This window comes from Carcharodon carcharias, chromosome 2 (assembly GCF_017639515.1).
Source record: "Carcharodon carcharias isolate sCarCar2 chromosome 2, sCarCar2.pri, whole genome shotgun sequence".
Classification (NCBI taxonomy): domain Eukaryota; kingdom Metazoa; phylum Chordata; class Chondrichthyes; order Lamniformes; family Lamnidae; genus Carcharodon; species Carcharodon carcharias.
Window position 1 is genome coordinate 51,874,121 of NC_054468.1, and position 24,709 is coordinate 51,898,829.

The 24,709-nt window shown below is 39.9% G+C and overlaps 1 protein-coding gene across 4 annotated transcripts in view; it reads right to left on the minus strand.

The window, feature by feature from the left end:
• si:ch211-51h4.2 overlaps positions 1 to 24,709 on the minus strand; it is a 432,821-nt gene that overhangs the window by 2,884 nt on the left and 405,228 nt on the right. For all 4 annotated transcript variants that reach the window (XM_041210942.1, XM_041210945.1, XM_041210934.1 and 1 more), the window contains 4 exons: positions 14,573 to 14,687; positions 10,653 to 10,755; positions 7,565 to 7,634; positions 4,210 to 4,313 (listed from right to left, as the gene is read on the minus strand). In XM_041210942.1, coding sequence (XP_041066876.1) covers positions 4,210 to 4,313; positions 7,565 to 7,634; positions 10,653 to 10,755; positions 14,573 to 14,687 — 392 coding nt within the window. The remainder of the gene's footprint in view (positions 1 to 4,209; positions 4,314 to 7,564; positions 7,635 to 10,652; positions 10,756 to 14,572; positions 14,688 to 24,709) is intronic.

Sequence of the window (24,709 nt, forward strand, 5' to 3'; positions counted from 1 at the left end):
TCAACTAAACCTCTGCAGTTTCATTTAAAGCTATCAATAGAAAAACATGTTGCACCTCTTGATACTATTATAAGGCAACAAATGGGTTTAATAGCCAGTGATCCGGCTGCCCTAATGTTCTCATCTACTCTTCATCCCAAATAAATTAAGCTAGTCTGCTGCCCATATCCTAACTCACACCAACTCCCATTCATTCAGCACACTTGGCTCCTGAGTCAGCAATACTTCGATTTTAAACTTCTCATCTTTGTTTTCAGATTTCTCCAAGACTTCATCCCTTCCCATCTTTACCTCCTGCAGCCTGACAACGCTGAAATATCGGCACTCTTCCAGTTCTACTCGCTTGTATCTCCCCAATTTTTTAATCACCCTACCATTGGCAACCAAACCTTCACTACCCATTGCCTAAGCTCTGGCCGAAGCTCTGGAATTCCTTGCATAAACCTCACCAACTGTCTACCCCTTCTCCTTTAAGATACTCCTTAAAACCTACCTTTATCTAGGCTTGGCTTCAAATTTTGTTTGCCTTTGGACATTTTATGACATTAAAGATGCTGTATAAATGGAAGTTGTTGTTACAGTACTCTCTCTCCTTTCTTGGCTTCACTTTCTATTAGGCTTGCCTCCACATCCATCTGATTATTTGACGTCAAAAAAACTATAACTCCATCCAGATATCATCTTGGCTCCTTGCTACTCAGAAAACATTACCATTGCAATATTTCATTTAGTCTTCCATCACCACAATTGGCACATTCTTATGTAACTGTAGCAAATGAAATGCTTGACCAATTGCCATTTCTTGCACCACTGTTAAAGGTTCCAATCTTTTAATGTAAAACAGTAATTTATTTACTGCGGAAAATAAAAGCTCATGGTGTAGGGAGCAACATATTAGCATGGATAGAAGATTGGCTAACTAACAGGAGACGGACAATAGGGATAAATGGGCCATTTTCTTGTTGGCGGGATGTAATGAGTGGTGTGCTACAGGGATCAGTACTGGGGCCTCAACTCTTTACAATTTATAAAAATGACTTGGATGAAGAGACCGAAGGAATGATCGCGAGATTTGCTGACGACACAAGGATAGGTAGGAAAGTTAGCTGTGACGAGGACATAAGGAGGCTACAAAGTGACATAGATAAGTGAGTGGGCAAAGATCTGGCAAATGGAAAATTGTCCATTTTGGCAGGAAGAACAAAAAAGCAGATTATCTAAATGGTGAGAGATTGCAGAGCTCTGAGATGCAGAGGGTGTCCTTGTGCATAAATCGCAAAAAGCTAGTATGCAGGTACAGCAGGTAATTAGGAAAGTTAATAGAATGTTATTGTTTATTGTGTAGGGGGTGATTACAAAAGTAGGGAGGTTACCCTTCAATTATACAAGGCACTGGTGAGACCACATCTGGAGTATTGTGTACAGTATTGGTCTCCTTATTGAAGGAAAGATGTAAATGCATTAGAAACGGCTCAAAGAAGGTTTACTAGACTAACACCTGGAATGGGTGAGTTGCCTTATGAGGAAAGGTTGGACAGGGTAGGCTTGTATCCACTGGAGTTTCAAAGAGTAAGAGATTACTTGATTGTGGCCTTTAAGATGCATATGGATTTGACAGATGTGGAGAGGATGTTTAATCTTGTGGGAGAATCTATAACTGAGGCATGGTTAAAAATAAGGGGTTGATCATTTAAGACAGAGATAAGGAGAATTTTTTTCATTCAGAGAGTCGTAAGTGTTTGGAACTCTGTTCCTCAAAGGTCACTGGAAGCAGAGTATTTGAATACTTTTAAGGCAGAGCTAGATAGTTTCTTGATTAACAAGGGGATGAAAGGTTATCGGGGGTAGGCAGGAATGTGGAGTGATGGTTACAATCAGATCAGCCATGATCTTAATGAATGGTGGAACAGGCTTAAAGGGCCGAGTGGCCTACTCCTGCTCCTAATTTGTATATACTCCTTGCATTCTAGCGTGCTCTCTATTAGTTATTGATGGTAACCTCTACAATGGGCATATAACAAGGTGGATAACAAGAATGAACCTGACCTTCCTGGAGCTTAATGCTTAAGTGCCCCATTCCATTTCCATTCTAAAACTTACATATTTATTCTGCAATATTATGACCAAGCTCAATCCAAATCCAGCTTCTTCTTTGGCATATGCCTCGCATTAAGATTGAGCTTTAGCAACTCAAACAAGTCACTCCTTTTAGTTTTGTACTTCATTTAATAAGCAATATTTCTAAGAACCCTACTTGGTTTCCCTAAACTGCCTAAAAGCTCCCAAATTACTTGTGAATCTTCAGTAAACAGTTAATGACACTGCAAACCCTTTTTTAACTTTTAAATGGCAGTCATGGGTGAATGTGGCATGCCCTGAGTTGCCTTGCCTCACAGGCTTAACATATTACCTCTCCACTTTAATGGACATCTGCAAGAGCCCCATTCACAAATTGGCACAACCTTAAAGGAGGTGCAGGAATAGAGAGACCTAGAGATTTATGTAAGAAATCTTTTAAGGTGGCAGGACAAGTTGAATAACCCGCTTTAAAAAGCATATGGGATCCACAGTTTTATAAATAAAGTTCTAGAGCTAAAAAGAAACAAGTTATACTAAAGCTTTATAAATTACTAGCTAGGCTTTAGCTGTATTCAGTTATGGACACCACACTTGGGAAAGACATCAAAGACCAGGATAGAATGGAGAGGAGATTTACTAGAATGGGACCAGGGGTGAGGGATTTCAGTTACGGTATGTGGTGAGAAAAGATAAACTGTAATTGTCTCCTTGGAGCAGAGAAGGTTTCAGGAGGGATTTGATAGAGGCATTCAAAATCTTGAATTGATTTTTAATAGACTAAATAAGGAGAAACCCTTCCCTCACAGAAGAATCAGCAACTGGAGGATCCAGATTTAAGGTGAATGGCAAATGAGTCTGAGGGAAAAGGAGAAATTTTTTACGCTTTGTTTTATTTTGATCTGCAATGCAATGACTGTTGGAAGCAGTTTCAGTCGTAACTTTCATAAGATAATTGGATAAATACTTGAAGGGGAAGGAATTTGAGTGTGACGACAAAAGGGCGGAGCAGTGAAAGAACTAACCATTTAGTCCCAAAGAACTAGCTGAGCTGAATTGCCTCTTTCCGTGCTGTAAAGTTCTAAGATTTACATACCTAAATGAGCTTGCAACTTAATCCTCTTATTCCCAACCTTTACATACATTTTATAGCATCTGAACATCTAATTGATTTTTGTTACCCTATTAATTAATAATAATGAAGACCCAGCATGGATACTAATTTGATCCCTTAATAATCATTCTTTGTTACAGAATTTCATGCAACCATTAATTTATTCCACAATTTTCCTGATAATAGTTAGCATTTTCTAATAGCCAACTATGCAAAACGTTGCCTTGTTCTCTAGAAATAAAAGTAGATGAATGTCTACTGGGCTTCCTTTATCCATTGAAAAGTTACGTTGCAGAAAGAAGCCATCGTGTCTGCATCGGCTGAAAAAAACTAGCCGCTCAATTTCAATCACACTTTCCAACACCTGGTCCATTTCTTGGAGGTTACAGCATTTCAGGTGCAGATCCGGGTACCTTTTAAATGAGTTGAACGTTTCAGCCTCAACCACCAATTTAGACAGTGAATTCCAGAGGCCCACTAGCTTCCAGGTGAAAAAGTTTTTCCTCATGCCCTCTCTAATCCTTCTACCAATCACTTTAAATCTATGCCCCTGGTAACTGACCCCTCAGCTTGGGGAAACAAGTCTTTCTTGTCTATTCTGTCTAGGCCTCTCATAATTTTGTATACCTCAATCAGGTCACCCCCCAGCCTCCTCTGTTCTAAGGAAAACAACCCCAGTCAACCAATCTTTCCTCATAGTTGCAAGTTTCCAGCTTGGCAACATTTCTGAAATCTCCTCTCTGCTCGTTCCAGAGTAATTATGTCCTTCTTGTAATGTGGTGACCAGAACAAAATTATGAGGGGCCGAGATAGGGTCCATCACCGAACTGAAGACATCTTGACCAAACAAACCTTTTGAACAATGGTCAAGCATAGTCCCTTCATATAAAATATAAAAAGGGAATTTTTTAAACCTCAGTAGACTACTCCATCTTTAAAATTCATAGAAATTAACTTCATTTCTCTCCCCTTGAACAGCACTTTGTCGACTTATATAAACAATTAATATACAGACTTACTTATATGGCTCTGATCGAGCATTTCTCAGCATCAGGAAAATGAATAGACCAGCTTCAAGATTTAAAGCAAATGAGGTGACTTTATCAAGCACAACAACAAATCCCTGCAGAAAACAACAGAAATAATGAAATATAAAAATATCATGGCAAAATTGTTCTACAGTTTTTGAGACAGAGGAGAGGAAGGATATTTTGAGCTTTCCTTGTGATGGAGCGAGAGGTTTTTGAAGTAATGTGACAATTTTCATTAGCAAGGGGTTAGGTGAAGTTCTGGTTTTGAAATCTGAGAGAATTCTTTGCTTCTTTGGCCAAATATTTAGTAAACTTGATTATTAAAAGTGAATATAGAAGTGGTTATACACAGATTCACTCGAGACATGTTACATTCCATTCCCATGTCTATAAATATTAAATGCAAAAAATCTCACTTTCAAAAACTAAAGCAAATACGGTGCAAAAAAATTAGTCATAAAGGTCTACACAGAAAAAAGCCCTTCAGCTCATCGAGTTTGCGCCGGTCAAATAAGTACCTAACTATTCTAATCCCATTTTCCAGCACAAGGCCCATAGCCTTGTATGCCATGACAAGTGCACATCCAAATATTTCTTCAATGTTATGAGGGTTTCTGCCTCTACCATCTTTTCAGCCAGTGAGTTCCAGATTCCCACCACCCTCTGGGTGAAAAATTTCTTCCTCACATCCCCTATAAACCTCCTGCCCCTTACCTTAAATCTATGCCCCTGGTTATTGATCCCTCCACCAAGGGAAAAGTTCCTTCCTGTTTACTCTATCTATGCCCCTCATAATTTTATACACCTCAATCATGTCTCCCCTCAATCCCCTCTGCTCCAGGGAAAATAACCCCAGTCTATAAATCTTTCCTCGTAACTAAAACTCTCCAGCCCAGGCAACACCCTGGTAAATCTCCTCTGCACTCTATCTAGTGCAATCACATCCTTCCTATATTTCAGATTCCAGAACTGCACGCAACACTCTAGGTGTGGCCTAACCAGCGTTTTATACAGCTCCAACATAACCTCCCTGCTCTTATATTTTAGGCCTCAGCTAATAAAGGCAAGCATCCCATATGCCTTCTTAACCATCTTATCTACCTGTCCTGCTACCTTAAGGGACCGGTGGACATGCACACCAAGGTCCCTCTGATCCTCGTACTTCCCAAGGTCCTACCATTCATCCTGTATTCCCATGCCTTGTTTGTCCTGTCCAAGTGCATCACCTCACACTTGTCCGGATTAAATTTCATTTGCCACTGATCAGCCATCTGACCTGCCCATCTATATCCTCCTGTAATCTAAGGCTATCCTCCTCACTATTTACCACCCCACCAACTTTCGAGTCATCCGCGAACTTACTGATCAACCCTCCTACATTCAAGTCTAAATCGTTTATATATACCACAAACAGCAAGAGACCCAACAATGATCCCTGTGGAGCCCCACTGGACACAGGCATCCAGTCACAAAAATACCCATCAAACATCACCCTCTGCTTCCTGCCACTCAGCCAATTCTGGATCCAATTTGCCTTGGATCCCATGGGCTCTTACCTTAGTTATCAGTCTCCCCTGCGGGATCTTATCAAAAGCCTTGCTGAAATCCAAGTAGACTATGTCAAATACATTGCCCTCATCTACACACCTGGTCACCTCTTCAAAAAATTCAATCAAGTTGGTCAGAAATGGCCTCCCCTTAACAAAACCATGCTGACTGTCCTTGATTCTGCCACTCCAAGTGTAGATTAATTCTGGCCCTCAGAATTGTCATGAATGTACTTTGTGTGCTAAAGCAAATTGCCAGTTGTGCATACCAATTACAAGGTGTAGATTTGCAACGGTATTGATGCCAAACTGCCTGTGTTACAAGAACACGAGAAATAGAAACAGGAGTAGACCATATGGCCCTGCTCCGCTGTTTAATACGATCGTGGCTGATCTTGGGCTTCAACTCCATTTTCTACCCATTCCCCATATCCGTCAATTTCTTGAGGGACCAAAAATATGTCTATCCCAGCCTTAAATGTATTCAACATGGAGCATCCACAACCCACTGGGGTAGAGAATTCCAAAGATTCACAACCCTTGAAGTGAAGTAATTTCCCCAGGTGTATTACCTGACTGAAACTGACGATAATTTTTGGAGTGCACACATGCGCAGAACAACACAGAAATCCAGAAGTTGCTGTCAGTGATTCTACACTTTGCCAGAGGCACCCACCCTGACCCCCACTGTTAAAACAACCACACACGCAATCTGCCATCAATGGCAGATTGATGAATTGACAAAAACTTCCACTCTTTCGTGGTCAGTCTCGCCGTAAAAAACCATTGAAAAAGCTGCAGTTTGTTGAATGTGGTGTAACTGAGTTTTCAATGACTTATTATCTTCATAATTACTGCTAAGCAAAAGTAGCAGAAAAGCTAAATTTTATATTTTTAGAATATCAAACCTCTCCATTAAGATAAAAATTCTAAATTTTAATTTTTTAATGTTTGTTTGCATTGATGTCTTATGTCTAGATCCAGTCATCATTTATTTTGCTATCTGAAAATTTCAATGAGAAGCATAAGGTTTCTGGTTTGTGGGCTGAGAGAATAATTTGCTGTGATTGGCTGTCAGGGTTTTATTGCTATCTGTCTAATTGGTGGCTCAAAATTTGTAGGAGAGTGGTATTTGTTAACATGTCATGTTTTGCTGTCCACAAGGAAATATTTTGTCTTCTTCGGGCAGACTGGCCCTGGGAACTGTTCAGTGTTGATAATTCAGTTCAGTGTACGTGATTATAAAATCCACTTTTGGTCACTCTCCCGGATGTTGTCATTTTCTGGTTTCTTCATTAGGTTCTGAAATATGGTCCTAATCTTTCTCTCCCTTCCCCTGAATTTAAATTACTTACTTTAGTAATGCATCCTGGCCTGAGTTCCCAAAAAGGATAATACATTTTATTTAATTTTCAGACTTGATGGGTAAATGAATGTTTCCAAGGTGGTTGGGAAGTTTGCAGCCTGCCAGTCCACTATCCTCCCACTTTGCACCCACCAATGTGGTCAGTCAACAGGTAGATTTCTGACCTCTCGCCTACAGTAAGCACCCAAAATGTGTCCCAGTGGCATGTTGTCTCTGTGTATTTAAATTAGGTATCTCCCCTGAGTCCATACAATTGAGTCAGATCTACAGTGGGCAAGCACTAGCAGTTAGATCAAAGGCTTCAGAATTTTAGTCTCCTAGAAGCTGCTGAAATTATAGGGTTGAAGTGATAATACACTATTATGGCATAATGTATTTACAGGATTTTCTTATTCATTCCATTAATATAAATTCTTCATGCCTAACTTACCTTTGGATTAGACATAGCCACCATAAAGATAATACCAAATCCCATCAGGCAAACTAATCCTCGAGTCACACTGCAGAGCAAAGCAATTATATTGGTTTTTAGATTAGTAAAGATATATTTTCTAATGCAAATAATATCACACAAAAGAACAACTTACTTATAGCAGCTTTGACATAAGACATTCAAATTATTTTATAGAAGTAAAAATTAAGCTGAGATTAAGAAATGGAGGACAAAAAATAACCGGGTGCTTACTGAGACCAAGACTAAAGAGTCAGAGGAGGTTTTTGAAATATGGGAGAGGTAGAAAAGCAAACATTTTTAGTTGAGTGTTGCAGAGTGTTGCTCTACCGTGCCTGAGATTCCTATTCAGAGTGTTCCTTTGTACATTTTTAATAATCTTGAATCCCATTTATTGACAAGCTTTCCAGTTCCATCCTGAAGCCCACCAAGGTGTCTTGTTCCACTATCTGTGATTGTACTCTATGTTCCATGCACATACTACCCTTTCAGTAAAATGGTTTCCTCTACATTCCCTATTTTTTGTTGACTTCTCGGTTGTCAACATTCTTGTTCTTCGTGGCTCCACATTAAAACTGCAGACCACTGACACGCTTTCCTGAACTCTTCCACTTACCAGACTCACTGTTGGTCCGATATTGGCACCCTCACCATCTGATCTTTGTCGCCTTTGCGACTGGTGTACTGGCTCTTGAAGTTCAACTTGAGTCCCCAGGTTGCTGGTTGTGCCCTGAAGACACAAGAAGACCAACTTTGTGGGGTTCTCTAGCATACCAGTTACTGCCAACTAATCTGTGGTTGTCATTGGATTTGTGCCTGAAGACAGGCAAGACCCAATTTCTAGGCCCATGTGCCTGACTTTTATTTAAAAAAAAATAATGTAATTAGCCATTTCCTAGGGCAGGATTTTCCCCCCGGTTGGGGGCGAAGTTGAAGTGTGGGTGCGCAGACATGCACCTCCAATTGGCACCCCCAACTGGGGGTGTGCCGCCATTTTATGTTGGCCCACCCAATGTGATGTCTACACGGAAGCACTGTCCGCCCCCTGTGCAGGCGGGCGGGGAATCCGTAAACCCGAGAATGCGCTCTTTCGTGCACGTGCACTCATTTCCCTAAGGCTAAGTGCTGCCTCAGGCAGATCGCCTCTATTGTCAAAAATATTAAAAATAGAAAAAAATATCTGACATGTTCCCTCGTGACACTGTCACATGAGTTCGGACATGTCCATAATTATTTTAAAAAATGGGTCGCGGTGACATCAGGAGTTCTGCCCGACGTCACCGCGCATCATTTTATGCGTTGGCAAATGGGCCCCACCCCCCTGCTTGCCGACGGGAAAATCTTGCCCCTGGTCTTACTCCTGTATTTAATTAGCTGTGAAAAATGTTCGCACTTTTATTTATTGTGTTACACCATTCAAGATGTGAGATTGCTCCCCAAACTGCAAAGTAAAGGTGCTCCCATGTTCATTAATGTGCCTTAGTTCCAACTTCAGAAGTGCACCCGCTATTGTAACAGTTTGAATTTTTCCAATTCCCACACCAACCATCCCACGGCCTGACTAAGACTGTCAATTGATGTTGAATTAGGAGAAATTCTGTACTCTGGATTCCAGTTTTTTTTAAATCATCATTTTATTTTCGTCATATATTTTAAGTGTACCATCAAACATTCTATCAGACAATGTTTATCATTTCCTGTTGCAAAAAGTATTTTAAAACTATTTCCAATATATAATTTTGATTCCCTACTACTATTATTGTAACTAATTTGTTCTTAAGCATCTTGCTTGCTGCAAAGAAATTCTACCTTATCTTTTATTATTCATTTTCAAATTCTTCCAATTTCTTTTACTAATTGGTTATCAGATTTCAGAAAGCAGCATTAGGTAAAATGACATGTCCTGTGGACTAGATATCAATCATATATCCATGAGTGGTGGAGCTAAGTTTGAGATCATAGGAGAAATGGTGATTAGGAATGAAATGGTGATTACGCAGCTGAAGTCGACAGCACATCTTCACGGCATAAGATTTTTTTTTACATTTATTGACAGGACTATAAATTCTGATGGATTTATCAAATATCTTAAATGAGCAGTTTTATTAAATAATGCCAAATACAGTTTAAAATTTAATCTGTGTAACTTTTCGGTCAGAAAGAAATCAACTGACTTTCATATACATATATTTGGATCACTGATATTTAGCTCGAATGTAATAAAAATCAAAAACTAATTTATTCCAAGGTGAATAGCTGTGTGAAATTTTCATTTATAGTCACAAGATGAAAACGAATGAAGAAACCAGTTGAGAAGATCGTCTATTTTCAATATATTTTACTTTGTGCTTTCTATAATGGTTTTACTTCTAATGAAAAATCCATGGGTTGGATTTTCTTGGCTCCAGGGTGGTGGGCTTGTAGGCGAGGGAGCAGGAAAATATCGGAACCTGTGTTGGGCAGCTCCCCAGGAGGAGTACCCAGCAGCAGGACCGATTGCAGAACTGCCTTATTAAGGATTATTTTTCCAGTGGTGAGTGCCCCCACCCCCATGCGGAAGCCTTCATCTTCATGGAGGTAGCCTTCATACAGCTGTCCAAAGAGCCATTGGAGCTGGAGGGGCCCACAGGAGAGAGGACCATCCCTGCGGCCCCATTGGGCCACCTAGAGGTGCCTGCCTGGTGCCTCTGATTTTAATTATTTTTTTTACTTAGCTCTCCAAGGGTGCCTTGATGTTCCGGTGAACCCCTCCCCCTCTCGATCTCCAACCTGCCTAAGCAGCCCCCACCTGGGCTAGCAGCATCTAAATCATGCCTGCATCCATGCCGAGCTCGTCCCGCTGCTGGCAAATGCAGGCTTGGGATCCGCATCTGGTCCTGATGCTGAGTCGTGTAGCCTTTGGTAAATCCTGCACAATAATCATGGCTCTGACAGTTGAGAGCATGAATTATGATGTTGTATTGTCTTAGCCATCTGATGTTTTGTGAACCAGTATCAGGCAATTTTTCATCACAATTTAAAGCAGTTACTTATTATGATTGTAAGTTAGAGTTGAACTTTCCTTTACCTTTTTAAGCTGCCAATCTTAATTAATTGCAAGTAAGATGTTTCACACTGTTCAGAAGCCTTCTCACATTTCCTGTTCCAGAAGGAATCCACCCAGCCTTCCACTACAGGGAAAAGATCAGGTGAAAGGTGGAACAAAAAAATGGCTTGCTTCAATTGTGTAGGTAAATACCACAAGAATTTCAGATTTTAACTTGTAATCACAATCAGTGATCACTTGCATTACTACTTTACAAATGAACATTTCTAATGTAGTAACTGGAGGAGAGTGGCTTACGTCTGAAGCATGTTATGTAATTTAGTTGCAATAGTGAAACAAACTGGTATCACATAGCCAGGAATTTTCTGAAAGATGCAAGATTAGACATATACACCATTATTCCAGCACAGAAGTTCCAAGACATTCTGGTGGAAATGAGTTAAGCTAGATTTTACATCACACCAATATTTCTTGGACGATTTACCAAAACCCTCGTGAACAATTAAAAATTCATTATAATAGCTCCATCCCCACTGAAACAACAGTAATCAGAAGTTTCCTTGCTTCATGCTAGTTTTATTTGCCACCTGCAGGCACAATGATGAAGAATGGCACAGGAGGACCTCTGATCAACACATTAGTAAGTTTGTATTGCTAAAATAAAACTAGATTTGATTGTTATAGAAATGATCAGATTATCAAGACCTGACCAATAATTTATTGCTCTGAGATGCAATAAATTTTCTGGTGATTTAGCAGTAATTTTGTTTGAGATAATATTGTTTGCTATTATTCATGGAAAAATGTTCACATGACCTTTTGTAGAAAAAGCTTGGGGTCTCCTGAACAGAATTGATAAATAAGCCAAGAAGTTGAAGTGTCCAATTGAGGTGCTACTGATTACCTTGGATTAAGCGCTTGACCTGAAGCATTACTAGGACAGAAATATATGTTGCAACAATTTTCTGTCTATCTATAGCGCAGAAGTTTGAGAAAATTATGTTGCATGCGACTTATGGCATTACTTATATCATTCCATAATTTCTTGGGAATGTTTTGCGTAACCCTCACTGAATTTAATTACCATAACTTCACCTACCATTAAAATCAAAGATAATCATGATTTCCTGAATTAACACCTGTTTTTTGTCACAGCCACCCAGAGGGAAAAATAATGGCACTAGAGATGTGCCAGCAGTGTGATTTATTCACTTTAAATGCATTCACTGATTTCATTTAAATGACGAGCATTCTGTTTGATTGGGACTTGTTCAAAGACAGGTTCTGAAACCATTACATTGTCACATCAATAAAAATGTATTAGTAACCATGCTTTTAAGTTATTTTTAAAATGTTTCCTTTTAAGCATTAATCATTGCTCATCTGTTACTTAACAAGTCTAATTGGCTAAAAGGTCCCTCAAGAATAAATAAATGCCAAAAAAGCCAATTCAACAATTGTGTATTAATGTTTTTACAAATTATGTTTAATTCACAGACAGCAAACCATATATCAATTGGGCTGGAAAGGATAGTAAAAGTTCTTTAGAATATTTGTCCCTAAGCAAAGTTGAAAGATTCTTAGCTGACACTAGCTCATCTTTTCCTTCATATCTAGATTAGAATATTCTGTTGTAAATTCTACATTGTTCATTCAGGGCACACAATGGTCTAACTTATGACCAATATCCCCGACGCAGGAAATTACAGGTGAATATTTTACACCAACACCTGTGTAAAAATTCTGGCGATTATTTCATTACCATCAGCATTACCGTTATTCTAATTGTGAATTGTGTAATTAGATACGTAAGCAGACCTTAATTAAAATCTGATCACTATATAGTTCCTGTACTTTTACAAAGAATGTGATTGATCCAAGTTATGCATTTAACATTTTAAATAGGACATTGTGTGTAATTATAACTATTAATTCTGGAAGGATCATCTAGGAACTTCTGAATTTGTTCACTAAATTCAGGAACAAAAATGATACGAATTATACTCCTACATCTATTTTCCTGGATTCTATAATGCTGATGTGGAACCAATTCACTGTTATGACATCCTGAGTTCTGACTGAACTAAGTAGTGGTAAATATATATTTTGAGTTGCTCCCCAAAAACATTACTGATTATTTTGGGCATGGTGGTGGTAAGTCATAAGGCTCAGCACAATGCTAATAATATGCTATTTACAATTTACATAAAATATTCCAACTCACTAATAGACCATTCATGAATTGAATCTACAGCCAAAATTTGCGAACAGAGGTTATTTTTATCTGAGCTTAGTAGCTCTTAAAGGCTGGGGGTTAATTTTCCCAGTTCCATGGAGGCAGTTTAGGATGTGGGACTGGCAGCAAAATGGAGCCGCCTTCGACCAACCTTGCCAGAGGCAGGGTGAACATGACAGAGGCAACAGAGGGCAGCCAATTAGGGCCATTAATGGGTCAAATGGGGGAAGAGATGCCGCCATCACCTGTTGGTGACTGGTTCTCCACCCCCCATAACCTCCCTGCTGAGACTGGAGCCCATCATTTAACTTGAGGTTGCCTCCCAGCGGCAGACCAAGGGTGCCATCAACGCCTACTCTGTGTCACCACAACACAGACCTGCTGGGATATGACAGCCACAGCCGCAGACCAACCTGTGAAGGGCTTCCCCCTCCACACTGATGGTCTGACAGCTGTGGCCATGGAAGATTTTTAATTAGTTACAATGCTGCAGAGAGCACCTCTGTTTTGAGGTGCCCTTGCAGTCTCCTGCCTGCCTCAACCTCACCCCTCTTCTGATGGGACCGTTGACAGGACGTCACTGCGGGTCTTCCTATTGGGCCTCCTGCTTCCTTGGTCCAATCACCGTTGTTAATTGGCAGGTCTCCTAGAGGTGAATTGGCCACTTCTGGGAAGATCATGAGCAATGTCCTGGCACAGCCACTTCTGAGTTCCTGACCCAGAATTGAGGCTGACCTTGGGATCATGACCCTACAGGAAAACCCAACCCTATATGTGGGTTTAGTAATTATTGTCTAATTCGGAGAGTTAGACATTTTAAGCTTGTGTACTAAATTTGCATTCATTGCTACAGTGACTTGTGACGAATACTATTGGAATATGTTTGATATGATTAGTGTTTTTATATTGTCAAGATATCATTATTAATGAGCAAGCTATTCTATCTACAATCTGTTGCTAATTTTCTGATGGGGATGAATCAAAATAACAAGAGAAAGAGAACTCTACTCATTGTTCTGGAGTTAGTCGACAGATTGACATTTTGTACTTTTCATGCCTTTATTCCTTTGTGTTCTGCAATCTATTCTCAGTGCGAAATCCATCTGGATCTTCACACAGAACAAAGCTGAGGGCAATGTAATAATATGCAACAACTTGGTGATTAATCTTAAATATTAAATTTATATATTCTCCTCTTCAACTTTTTATGTTATTTTATCACACCTCCAAACCCAACACAATATACTTAAGTTAAAAATTAGCTCTGAAGTTGTGCAAAGAAACAATCATGATGTGGTGCCCGAGGTGACCTTGGACTGTATGGGGCTAGGCAGAGATCTATTTGCTCTGCGTGCTAATTTATAAAAAACTTATCAAGCGTGACATTTTTTTTTTGAAGATGCTTCTTACAGCTTTGGCCTTTTTCTAAAACTCGGTCTTTATCCAATATCTAACATGCAAGGACCTTATGCTACAAAACTGTTTATTACAACAGGTATGTTGGAGTTTTAATGTAGACAGATGTAGACATAAGTGTAGCCAAAAAACTAGTTTAAAGAAAGCCATAAAAATGACCTATGAGATAAACTGATTAATTAAACTGTATCCTGAATTGAGAGTTTAAAACATATATGATAAATAATTTAAAATAAATACTAAATTCCTGAGCAATTAAATTCAATAATATCTAGAAAAGTTGACTTACATGTATGCTTCATTGCAGATCCAAGCACCAGGAAAGAAACAGTAATGCTGACAGTGATGAAAATCTCTGTAAACCAGGCCACCCAGGCAAATCTTCTGTACTGTTCCATTATAATCTGTCAAAAAAGAGGTGAATTCTAACATGTTTGACAAGTAAAGGAACAACATCATCTCTCAGGATTTTAATGCAAAGTTATGAAAGGCAATGGTTTGAGCCCCAAGGTTCCCTGTTATTTAAACTTGTATCAAGGAACCATCTCTAATTGGTTTACCAATCGATCCTCTCGCGATTCCAAGACATGTTTTGCTCCAGTATTCTTCCTGTGAACTGACCCAAGGTAGCTCCAGAGCAACCTACAGTTCAAAACTTCCTGAGCAGTTGGCTGAAGGAAGCTGCCTTTTTAAAAATATGCTCTTGGGATGTGGGGAGCACTGATGAGACTACATTTATTACCTATCACAAGTTTCCTTGAAATAGTGATGGTGAGCTTTCTCCATGAATTGCCTTGTGAGGAATTCCAGAACAATAAAGCCAACAATGAGCATGGAAAGGTGATATATGGGGGCCAGTTTGTAATCCTACCTGTCCAGCAAAAATCAAGCTGGTAAGCAGTTGAAAGCAACTGGGTGACTTTTCTGCTGATGTCTTCGATTTGAACTTGTTCTTCTGATTGGATGGCAGTGCACCTGCTTTAACCTAGCAGGATTTATATTCAGATCAGGATGCAATGATCTCATTGAGACCGATACACTACTTAATCTCCGACCTAAGTAAAGAAGCCTAGTCTAGTAAACACTAGTCAGAAGAGGATAAAAAGCAAAGGGGTCCATTCCAAGTACGGCTTTTACTTTCCTTTGTAGGATCTGGAGGAACATTCCAGAGCAAATTAACATCAGACAACAGGACCCGGGTGGGAAATTAGCAGCTAAGGCACCTAGTCGTTTTTATCTGTTTACCTGCCGGCTTTCTGCTGGGTGTGAAAGGTTCAAATTGACCCTTATAAGGCACTCCTCTTCCTGGTCCCACGAGTAAAATTTATTTCACCCCTAACCCGGACTCCGCCAGTTTCCATCTGTCCCCATGATTGCCTTGGTGCCAGCAGCCTGCTAAGGGCTGCCCAGAATTCTGTAGGCAAGCAGCTGCATCCCACCCATTTCCTACCAATTCTGGAAGGAAGTCAGCCAATAGCCGGTTAATAAGGCTGGCTCTGAAAATTACCATGGCTTCATTCAGCTAGGTTGAGTGAGATCCCAACTGAAATTAACAGATTCCACTAAAAATTTTACCTGCTACTTGTCCACCCAAATTTGGATGGTATCCTGGTCCTCCTGTGAGTTGGCATGAGCTGCTTAATTATCTGACAATAATTGGGAGATTGGAGCTGAATAGTTCTGTAGTTGTCACTGAACAACCACACTCCTCATCTTTTAACGGAGAAAAGGTCATTGATGAAGCAACTGAAAATAACTGGGCTGAGGACACTATATTGAAGCTTTCCTATGGTGATGTCCTGTGACTGTGATGAGTGGCCTCCGATAACCACATCCATATCCATTTGTGATAGGCATAACTCCAAACAAAGAGTTTTGCTTTGACCCTCCACTGAGCAATTCTGCTAGGGCTCCTTGGTTGAATGCTGCCTTGATGTAGAAGACAGCTACTCTCAGCTCTCTTTAGTCATCAGGGCTGCATATGAGCTTTTTTCTATTCATTCATGGGATGTGTGCTTTGCTGGCTGGGTGAACATTTATTGCCCATCCCTGATTGCCCTTAAGAAGGTAGTGGTGAGCTACCTTCTTGAACCGCTGCAGTCCATGTGGTGTAGGTACACCCACAGTGCTGTTAGGAAGGGTGTTCCAGGAATTTGACCCAGCAACAGTGAAAGAATGGCGATATATTTCCAAGTCAGGAATGTGTGTGGCCTGGGGGGGAACATTCCAGGTTGTGGTTTTCTTCCCATGTGTCTGCTGCCCTTGTCCTTCTAGATGATAGCGGTCGTAGGTTTGGAAGGTGCTGCCTGTGAAGGCTTGGTGAGTTCCTGCTGTGCATCTTGTAGGTGGTACACACTGCTGTCACTGAGTCAGTGGTAGAGGAAATGAATGTTTGTGGATGGGGTGCCAGTCAAGTGGGCTGCTTTGTCCTGGATGGTGTTGAGCTTCTTGAGTGTTGTTGGAGCTGCACTCATCCAGGCAAGTGGAGAATATCACACTCCTGACTTGTGCCTTGTAAATGGTGGACAGGCTTTGGAGAGTCAGGACCTGAGTTACTTGCTGCAAGATTCCTAGCTTCCGACCTGCTTTTGTAGCCACAGAATATAAGTGGCTAGTCCAGTTCAGCTTCTGGTCAATGGTAACCCCCAGGATGTTGATAGTGGGGGATTCAGCAATGGTAATAGTAATGCCATTGAATGTCAAGGGGCAATGCTTAGATTCTCTCTTATTGGGGATGGTTATTGTCTGGCACTTGTGTGGCATGAATCTTACTTGCCACTTGTCATTTCAAGCCTGGATACTGGCTGCTTCAGTATCTGAGGAGTTGCAAATGGTGCTGACATTGTTCAATCATTAGCGAACATCCCTACTTCTGACCTTATGATGGAAGGAAGGTCATTGATGAAGCAGCTGAAGATGATTGGGCCTAGGACACTATCCCGATGAACTCCTGCAGTGATGTCCTGGAACTAAGACGATTGACCTACAACAACCACAATCATCTTCCTTTGTGCTAGGCATGACTCCAACCAACAGAGAGTTTTTCTTCCTCCATTGACTCCAGTTTTGCTAGGGTTCCCTAATGCCACACTCGGTCAAATGCTGCCTTGACTGAGCCACTTTTGGTGATGGACATTGAAGTCCCCCACCCAGAATACATTCTGTGCCCTTGCCACCCTCAGTGCTTCCTCCAAGTGGTGTTCAACATGGAGCAGCACTGATTCTCAGCTGAGGAGGATGGTACGTAATAATCAGCAGGAGGTTTCCTTGTCCATGATTGACCTGATGCCATGAGATTTCATGGGGTCCCAAGGTGATGTTGAGGACTCCCAGGGCAACACTTTCTCGACTGTATACCACTGTGCCACCACCTCTGCTGGGGCTGTCCTGCCAGTGGGACAGGACATACCCAGGGATAGTGATTGTGGTGTCTGGGACATTATCTGTAAGTTATGATTCCATGAGTATGACTATGTCAGGCTTTTGCTTGACTAGTCCGTGAGACAGCTCTTTGAATTTTGGCACATGCCCCCATAGGTTAGTAAGGAGAACTTTGCAGGGTCAACAGGGCTGAGTTTGCTGTTGTCATTTCCAGTGCCTAGGTTGATGCCAGGTGGCCCATCCAGTTTCATTCTGACTTCAAACTGACTTGATAAAACTGAGTTGCTTGCTAGGCCAATTCAGTGGGCATTTAAGAATCAACCACATTGATGTGGGTCTGGAGTCACATGTAGGCCAGAACAGGGAATGTAGCAGATTTTCTTCCCTTAAAGGACATTAGTGAGCCAGGTGGATTTTTATGACAATCAGCATGGTTTCCTGGTCATCATTAGTCTTTTAATTTCAGATACTTTATTGAATTTAAATTCCACCATCTGTCGTGTTGGGATTCAAACCCAGGTCCCCAGAGCATTACCCTGGGTCTCTGGATTACTAGTCCAGTGACAATACCACTACACCTTTGCCTCCCCTCCTACATCATTGCCTCCCCTTGTCCACAGTTCTGGCAGAACATGAACTGATCATCAATGAGCAGGTTATTGGTGAGTGGTGTTGTTCGTTGGCAATACCGATGACTCTTTCCATCACTTTTTTGGCAATTGGGAGCAGAATAACAGGGCAGCAATTGACCAGATTAGATTTGTTCTTTTTTTTTTGTGAATGGAATATGCCTGGGCAATTTTCCACATTGTTGGGTAGATGTCAGTGTTGTTGATTGATATGTGAAATAACTAACTCTGGTGTACAGGTCTTGACAACACTACTGTTGTCAGGGCTCATAGCCTTTGCTTTGCCCAATGGACTCAGCTGCTTTTAATGTCATATGGTGTGAACCAAACTAATTGGACACTTATCTATAATGGTGCTATCTCACAATGTTTCCCGAGTGCTTAAATGTGCTTTCCCAGAAGCCTGGCATATGCTCTATCTTTTAAAACAACAACCTTATGACAGCCAATTCCAGTCACCTGGATTCATGTTCTGAGTGACCACTTATCGGCAAGCGGGGTGGTCGATCACAACCTACAATGTAGCTGCCATACTCCCTATTGATCTCTGCAATAAAAAGCTTCCCTAAAGATGTTGTTTAGAAGCTTGTAAACCAAATCATGACCATTGTCATATGCCGCATGTTAGAAAAGTGACCTCCATGTCTGTACATGTGTATATATATATATATATATATATATATATATACATATGATATTCATTGAACATCCTTCTTTTCATCACAGGACCCAGGAGCTCTGAATCCATAGTCTCCTTAGCCAAGGGAAGGCACCTCTGCATATATAAGAGCAAAATAGTATGGATGCTGGATATCTAAAATAAAAACAGAAAGTGCTGGAAATACGCAGCATGTCTGGCAGCATCTGTGGAAAGAGAGAGAAAGAATTAACATTTCAAGTTGAGTATCACCCTGCTTCAGAATCTTCTGAAGAAGATTCTTCTTTTGAAGAAGAGTCATATTTGACTTGAAATGTTAATTCTGTTTCTCTCGCTGCCAGGCATCTAAGTAGCCTTATTAACAATTCAGCTCTTGTAGCTGGACTGACTTGAGGAGAATAGTTTCAAAAATAAGCCAGTCTAGAAATTCCATATCACCTGAAATGAAACAGGTGCTACAAGCCTCTGGTCATGGACATTTCTTTAAATTAATGCTAGGACCTCTTTAAAATGAGTCAGGTGTGCAGCCAATGCTAACTGGTTGCAGAGTTATTACTTAATCATTGCCTGCAATTCCATGTTTTTTTGCCGGCTGCACATTAAAAAATGCAGTGAACTCTGCTAAGTAAGCTGGGAACTGTAGTCCATTTACGCACTTAAAACTAAGAAGGCTTCTCAAATAACTCCTACTTTTCATGAGTGTGTCTAACCCATGTCTCTCCAGAGGCAGGCCCTTCTATTGAAGATAGCTGCCAGCCTTCAACTGTGAAGACAAACTTTTTCTACCATGTTTCAGTGGCGAGAGAGACAGGAGTGGGATGGTTGCAAAAAACAAATAGCTGTGGAATAAGAGGAAAAATAGCAGCAATAGTTCTTCCTTTACATTAAAAAGATCCAAAGACGAGTCGCTGGGAGGTTACATAGAATCGGGGCTTTTATATTTTATTAACAATAACAAAACTGACTTTTTTGTTTTGCAGGCTGGGTTTTAAAATGTATTTTTTTTGGGGGGGAAGAGAGATCCAGAGACAACAGGCCTTAAACAAACAGGACAAAATTCCTGAATAACTGACAACCCCTTCAGACCTGTCATTTATTTGTCTCTCTCTCTCCATGTGTCTCTCAAAATTTAAATTTTATGAAGCCCGTAATTCAAAAGCAGTCTCTAGAAATTTCATGGTTACGGAATACTTCCTTGAAATAGGAGGCTGGCTAGTTTTGATGATGAATACATAATTTGGAGGCAGCTGATTTATTTATGAACAATAACTTCCATTTATATAATCTGTATTTAATCTGTAGTTTAGCCTGTAATTTTAAAAATATATCCCAAGGTGCTTCTTGGAAGGCACCTGGAAACCAATCATGGACCAGAAAGGGGTAGGTTTGGACAGGTGATGAAATGCTTGGTCAAAAAGATGGATTTTGTAATGGTGTTTTAAAAGAAAGATAGATAGAATCAGGCAGGGAAATTCAGAGAGTAGGATGAAGGTAATTGTTAATATTCTGAAAGTGCTGTGAAATTTTAAGTAATTTCATATTTACCTTTTTAATACTGCCATTACATTACATACAAGCCTTACATTCAAGGGATAATAAATGATTCTGAAAATGTTCCTGTTGTATCTCAAAGGGTTAACATGACAGTTTTGCATCTTGATCTACTGCTGTTTCTTTTCACAAAAAGGAGTAATTTTGCCACATGAAGATAATAAAGAAAAATCCAACATTTTTTTTTACATACAGACCTGTGATATAAAAATAGGTTACTGGTATTGCCTGGCAAGTGCTACCAATAGAGAATAGTCTTAAGGCACAGGAGTGGCAATACATCTAAATGCTATTGTCTGCTGACAGGAAAATCAGTCAAATAATATTTGGATCTTAGAAGTGCAAAGAATGTACATGAAGGAAAAGACGCTTTATAGAAAGCTGTATAGAAAATTAAATGCCAAATAAGCAAATATTTAAAAATTTTAATTTTGATAATTATGGTAAAATCCAGATTGTCCCATATTTTGAAATAGCAAAAGTTATAACATATAAAAAAAATCTGTACTAACGTAAAGACATTTATCATTACACTTAAAAATTACTTTTATGCTCACTGTTATTAAATGTGATTTAAGAGTTACTGTGAAGCTAGATGAATATGTGTGTAAAATACATTAGTATTATGTATGGCACCAATACACTCATCAAAAATTAGCACTTTACAAGAAAATATTTTAATTTTAGTACATAACTCTCATTTTTACTTATTGCCTCAATATTCAACATGTAGACAGACTGTTGGGAAAGAAAAAAATACAAAAGATCAAATCTAGGAACTAACAAAGAATAAATAATAGCTATGTTGTCATCTCTGCAGCAAAATTAATAGAATTATGTTACTGATATGTTAACCTCGCAGAAGTTTAATGAAACAAAGGCCACTTTTGCCCACCACAACCATTGAGGCGTCATAAAATATTCCTGTACAAGTTGGTTTCTGCCCTAAAGCTCTATAACTGACTAATATGGAAATGCTGCAACTTAACAGTAGGGGGCACTCATACACCATACATTAATTCATATATTTGGTGGTGGGGGGGGATGCATTTGGAAATGTAAATAGGTCACATGCTTTCACTACTGGTTGATTTATAGGATCAGATGCAAGATTTTGTTAATAAATATTCAAAAAAAGCAATGAATCATTGGAACGACCACTTCAACAGATGCTCCATATGTACATCATTAAAATCAGATCAGCACGAGATTGATAAGAAAATCTCCAATTTCTTTTGTCATGAGCAAGCAAGGAAATATGCTAATTTGTTTCTGCTAAAAGGACTACCAGAAAATGGATAGTCTCATAATTAAAATGATATGATGTGTACAGAAATTCAGGATAATACTATCCACAGTACAAATGCTGTAAGTGGCAGTTGTGCTTTTAATTAATTGCACTGATCTTTGGACCAAGCTACCAAACATTTTTTTATCGAGAAATCTACCCTGGTTATATGTACTAAGCTGTAGGAGGTTTATTGATCCCTATAATCTCTGTAAAATGTAACTGCCTTCTCTGGCAGCACTGTCAAAGAACATTAGCACAGTCCAATTTTTGATTTAGGTAATGAAAATGATCGTAAATCTTTTCCCGCAAGTCTTATTCATGGCTATCCAGAATGTTACAGGCCATATAGGTTTACAAATAGTGTGGTGTTAAGTGAATGAACCCTCTGCCTCCGGAGCCTTACTCCCTGGCTCAGGGGTTGGGGGTGGTGATCTTAAAATATAATGGTGTATAAGCAGACATTGAAATTTGTAAGACACACCTGTTTATTATAAACAAACTGTGCACTTTTGCACTTGAACTTGGTTCTTTGGCATACTTAGAATCATTAGACTTTCTGCTTAATAGTATACTACTAGATGTACTTTGCAAATAGATGAGGTATAAATTGGGGTTACTGTGACAATCCTTAGACGACAGAATACAGAAACACTTACACTGAAGGGCCTCTGAATGTTCAGAGAATTGACAGATTTGCTAGCCTTGTTGCTGCTCAGGTGGAACTGGCAAATTCAGATTCTGAACATCACTCAATGCATCTTTTTCAATATCTTCATGATCCTCCCTTTGTCTGCCCTTACAGGGTGGTTCCTCTTCAGTAAGCAACGTTTTGCAGAATACAGAAGATCTATTTAGGGCTGTACAGTAGCCTTCTCTCCCCTGAACCAATCTAAACAGTAGATTTAACTGTTCAAATGTGTGTGTTCTATACATCTCATTTCATTTTCTTTTAACCACAGTTACATAGTGCACAGGATTTACAGCACAGAAACAGGCCATTCAGCCCAATAGGCCAATGCCAAGTGTTTATTCTCTACAAGAGCCTCCTCCCACTCTGCTCCTTTTCTGCACAGTACTTATCTAGCTTCACTTCAAATCCATCTATGCTGGTCGCCTCAACTACTCAATGCAGTAGCAAGTTCCACATTCTAATTGCTCTCTCAGTAAAGACATTTTTCCTGAACTCTATTAGATTTTTGCTTATGGACCCGTAGTTCTAGCCTCCCCCTCAAAATGCTGAATGTTTAAAAATTAGAATTTTATGTTAATTAATCTTGACCTCTCTTCATGATGAAGTTGAACTTCTATTCTAAATCCGAAAATGCTGGAAAAACTCAGCAGGTCTGACAGCAGCTGTGGCGAGAGAAACAGAGTTAATGTTTTGAGTCCGTATGACCTTTCTGGGCTCTGAAGAAGAGTCATACGGACTCGAAACATTAACTCTATGTTTCTTTCTCCACAGATGCTGCCAGACCTGCTGAGTTGTTCCAACATTTTCTGTTTTTGTTTCAGATTTCCAGCACCTGTAGTATTTTGCTTCTATTCTAAATTTAATGGTTTTCAGAAATCTTGTGATAAAATTGTATGTTTACAGTCGTACTGTACAATTGTAACAGCAGAAGTTCCACACAAAATTAGAAGAACTACCTGACAGTAGATGCACATACTGGTAAGACCTGCAAGTGATTCAGATGCATTAAAAAAAATCTTTCACGGGATGTGGGCATCGTTGGCTAGCCCAGCATTTATTGCCCATCCCTAATTGCAGTTGAGAAGGTGGTGGTGAGCTGCCTTCCTGAGCGGCTACAGTCCATGTGGTGTAGGTACACCCATAGTGCTGTTAGGAAGAGAGTTCCAGGGTTTTGACCTAGCGACAGTGAAGAAATAGTGTATATATTTCCAAGTCAGGATGGTGAGTGATTTGGAGGGGAACTTGCAGATGGTGGTGTTTGAGCTGTCCAATGGTGTATGTTCAGAAAAAGGTCAGGAAAATAACTGAGGAATATTTTTCACAATCATGGTAAGACCGAATTCTAACAAGATGATAGATTATTCTCACAGGAGAACAATATTTGTGCATCTCCAATGTTGGCTAGGGGCTGCAGAAACTCCTGAGCAACTTTTGAACTGAAGTAACCTGAGCTCAGTCACTGGCCTGAGCTGGCTGGAATCGGTTTGAATTAACAAAGACAAAGGGAATGTGATGAGACACAAGTCCTTATTTAGAAAAGGAGTAATAAGGTTATGCTACCTAAGTCCTTGGGACAGAGCCAATGAGGAGATGCCACAGACTAGGCGAGCGAGCCTAAACCAATGTGAGAGAGACAGCACAGCTTGAAGAGATAAGATTCGAAATAAGAATGGAGAATCTTGGGCGTGCAGCCAGCAAGAACTCTGGAGACCCCAACCATCGCAGAAGAACCTACATCAGTAACGTAGAGATGACATCGAAAGAGAGGGAGAACGGAACGCCTGGCCAGTGTCAGCTCTCCTTTTTGGGTATTAGCTTTTATATTCTGTGACCACTCAGGGAGTGTCAGAGAAACCTAGTGGGTGTGCATTTAGATCCTAGTTTGGGTATAAGACTGTATAATTTGCTGTAAATTGCATGTCTATATTTAACCAGACATACAAGCTATATGTAGATGATCTAATGACGTGAATAAAGCAAGTTGAGAGTTAAGAGAGAATTGACTTTTCTCCTCTTTGTACTAAGCCAATAACTGTTACTGGTGACCTCCGGCAACACCAAGCATCCATCCCTTTCTTTTCCCCTCTTAGTTTTCTCATGCTGAACCAACTTTCTTTTTATGCCTGTATTACCATTTGCATTTTTCTTACCAATTCTTCTAAAACTCACATAATCTTTTCCTTTTATTGCCATTTTCTGTGTTCTTTTTATCCCTTTAAAAGTGA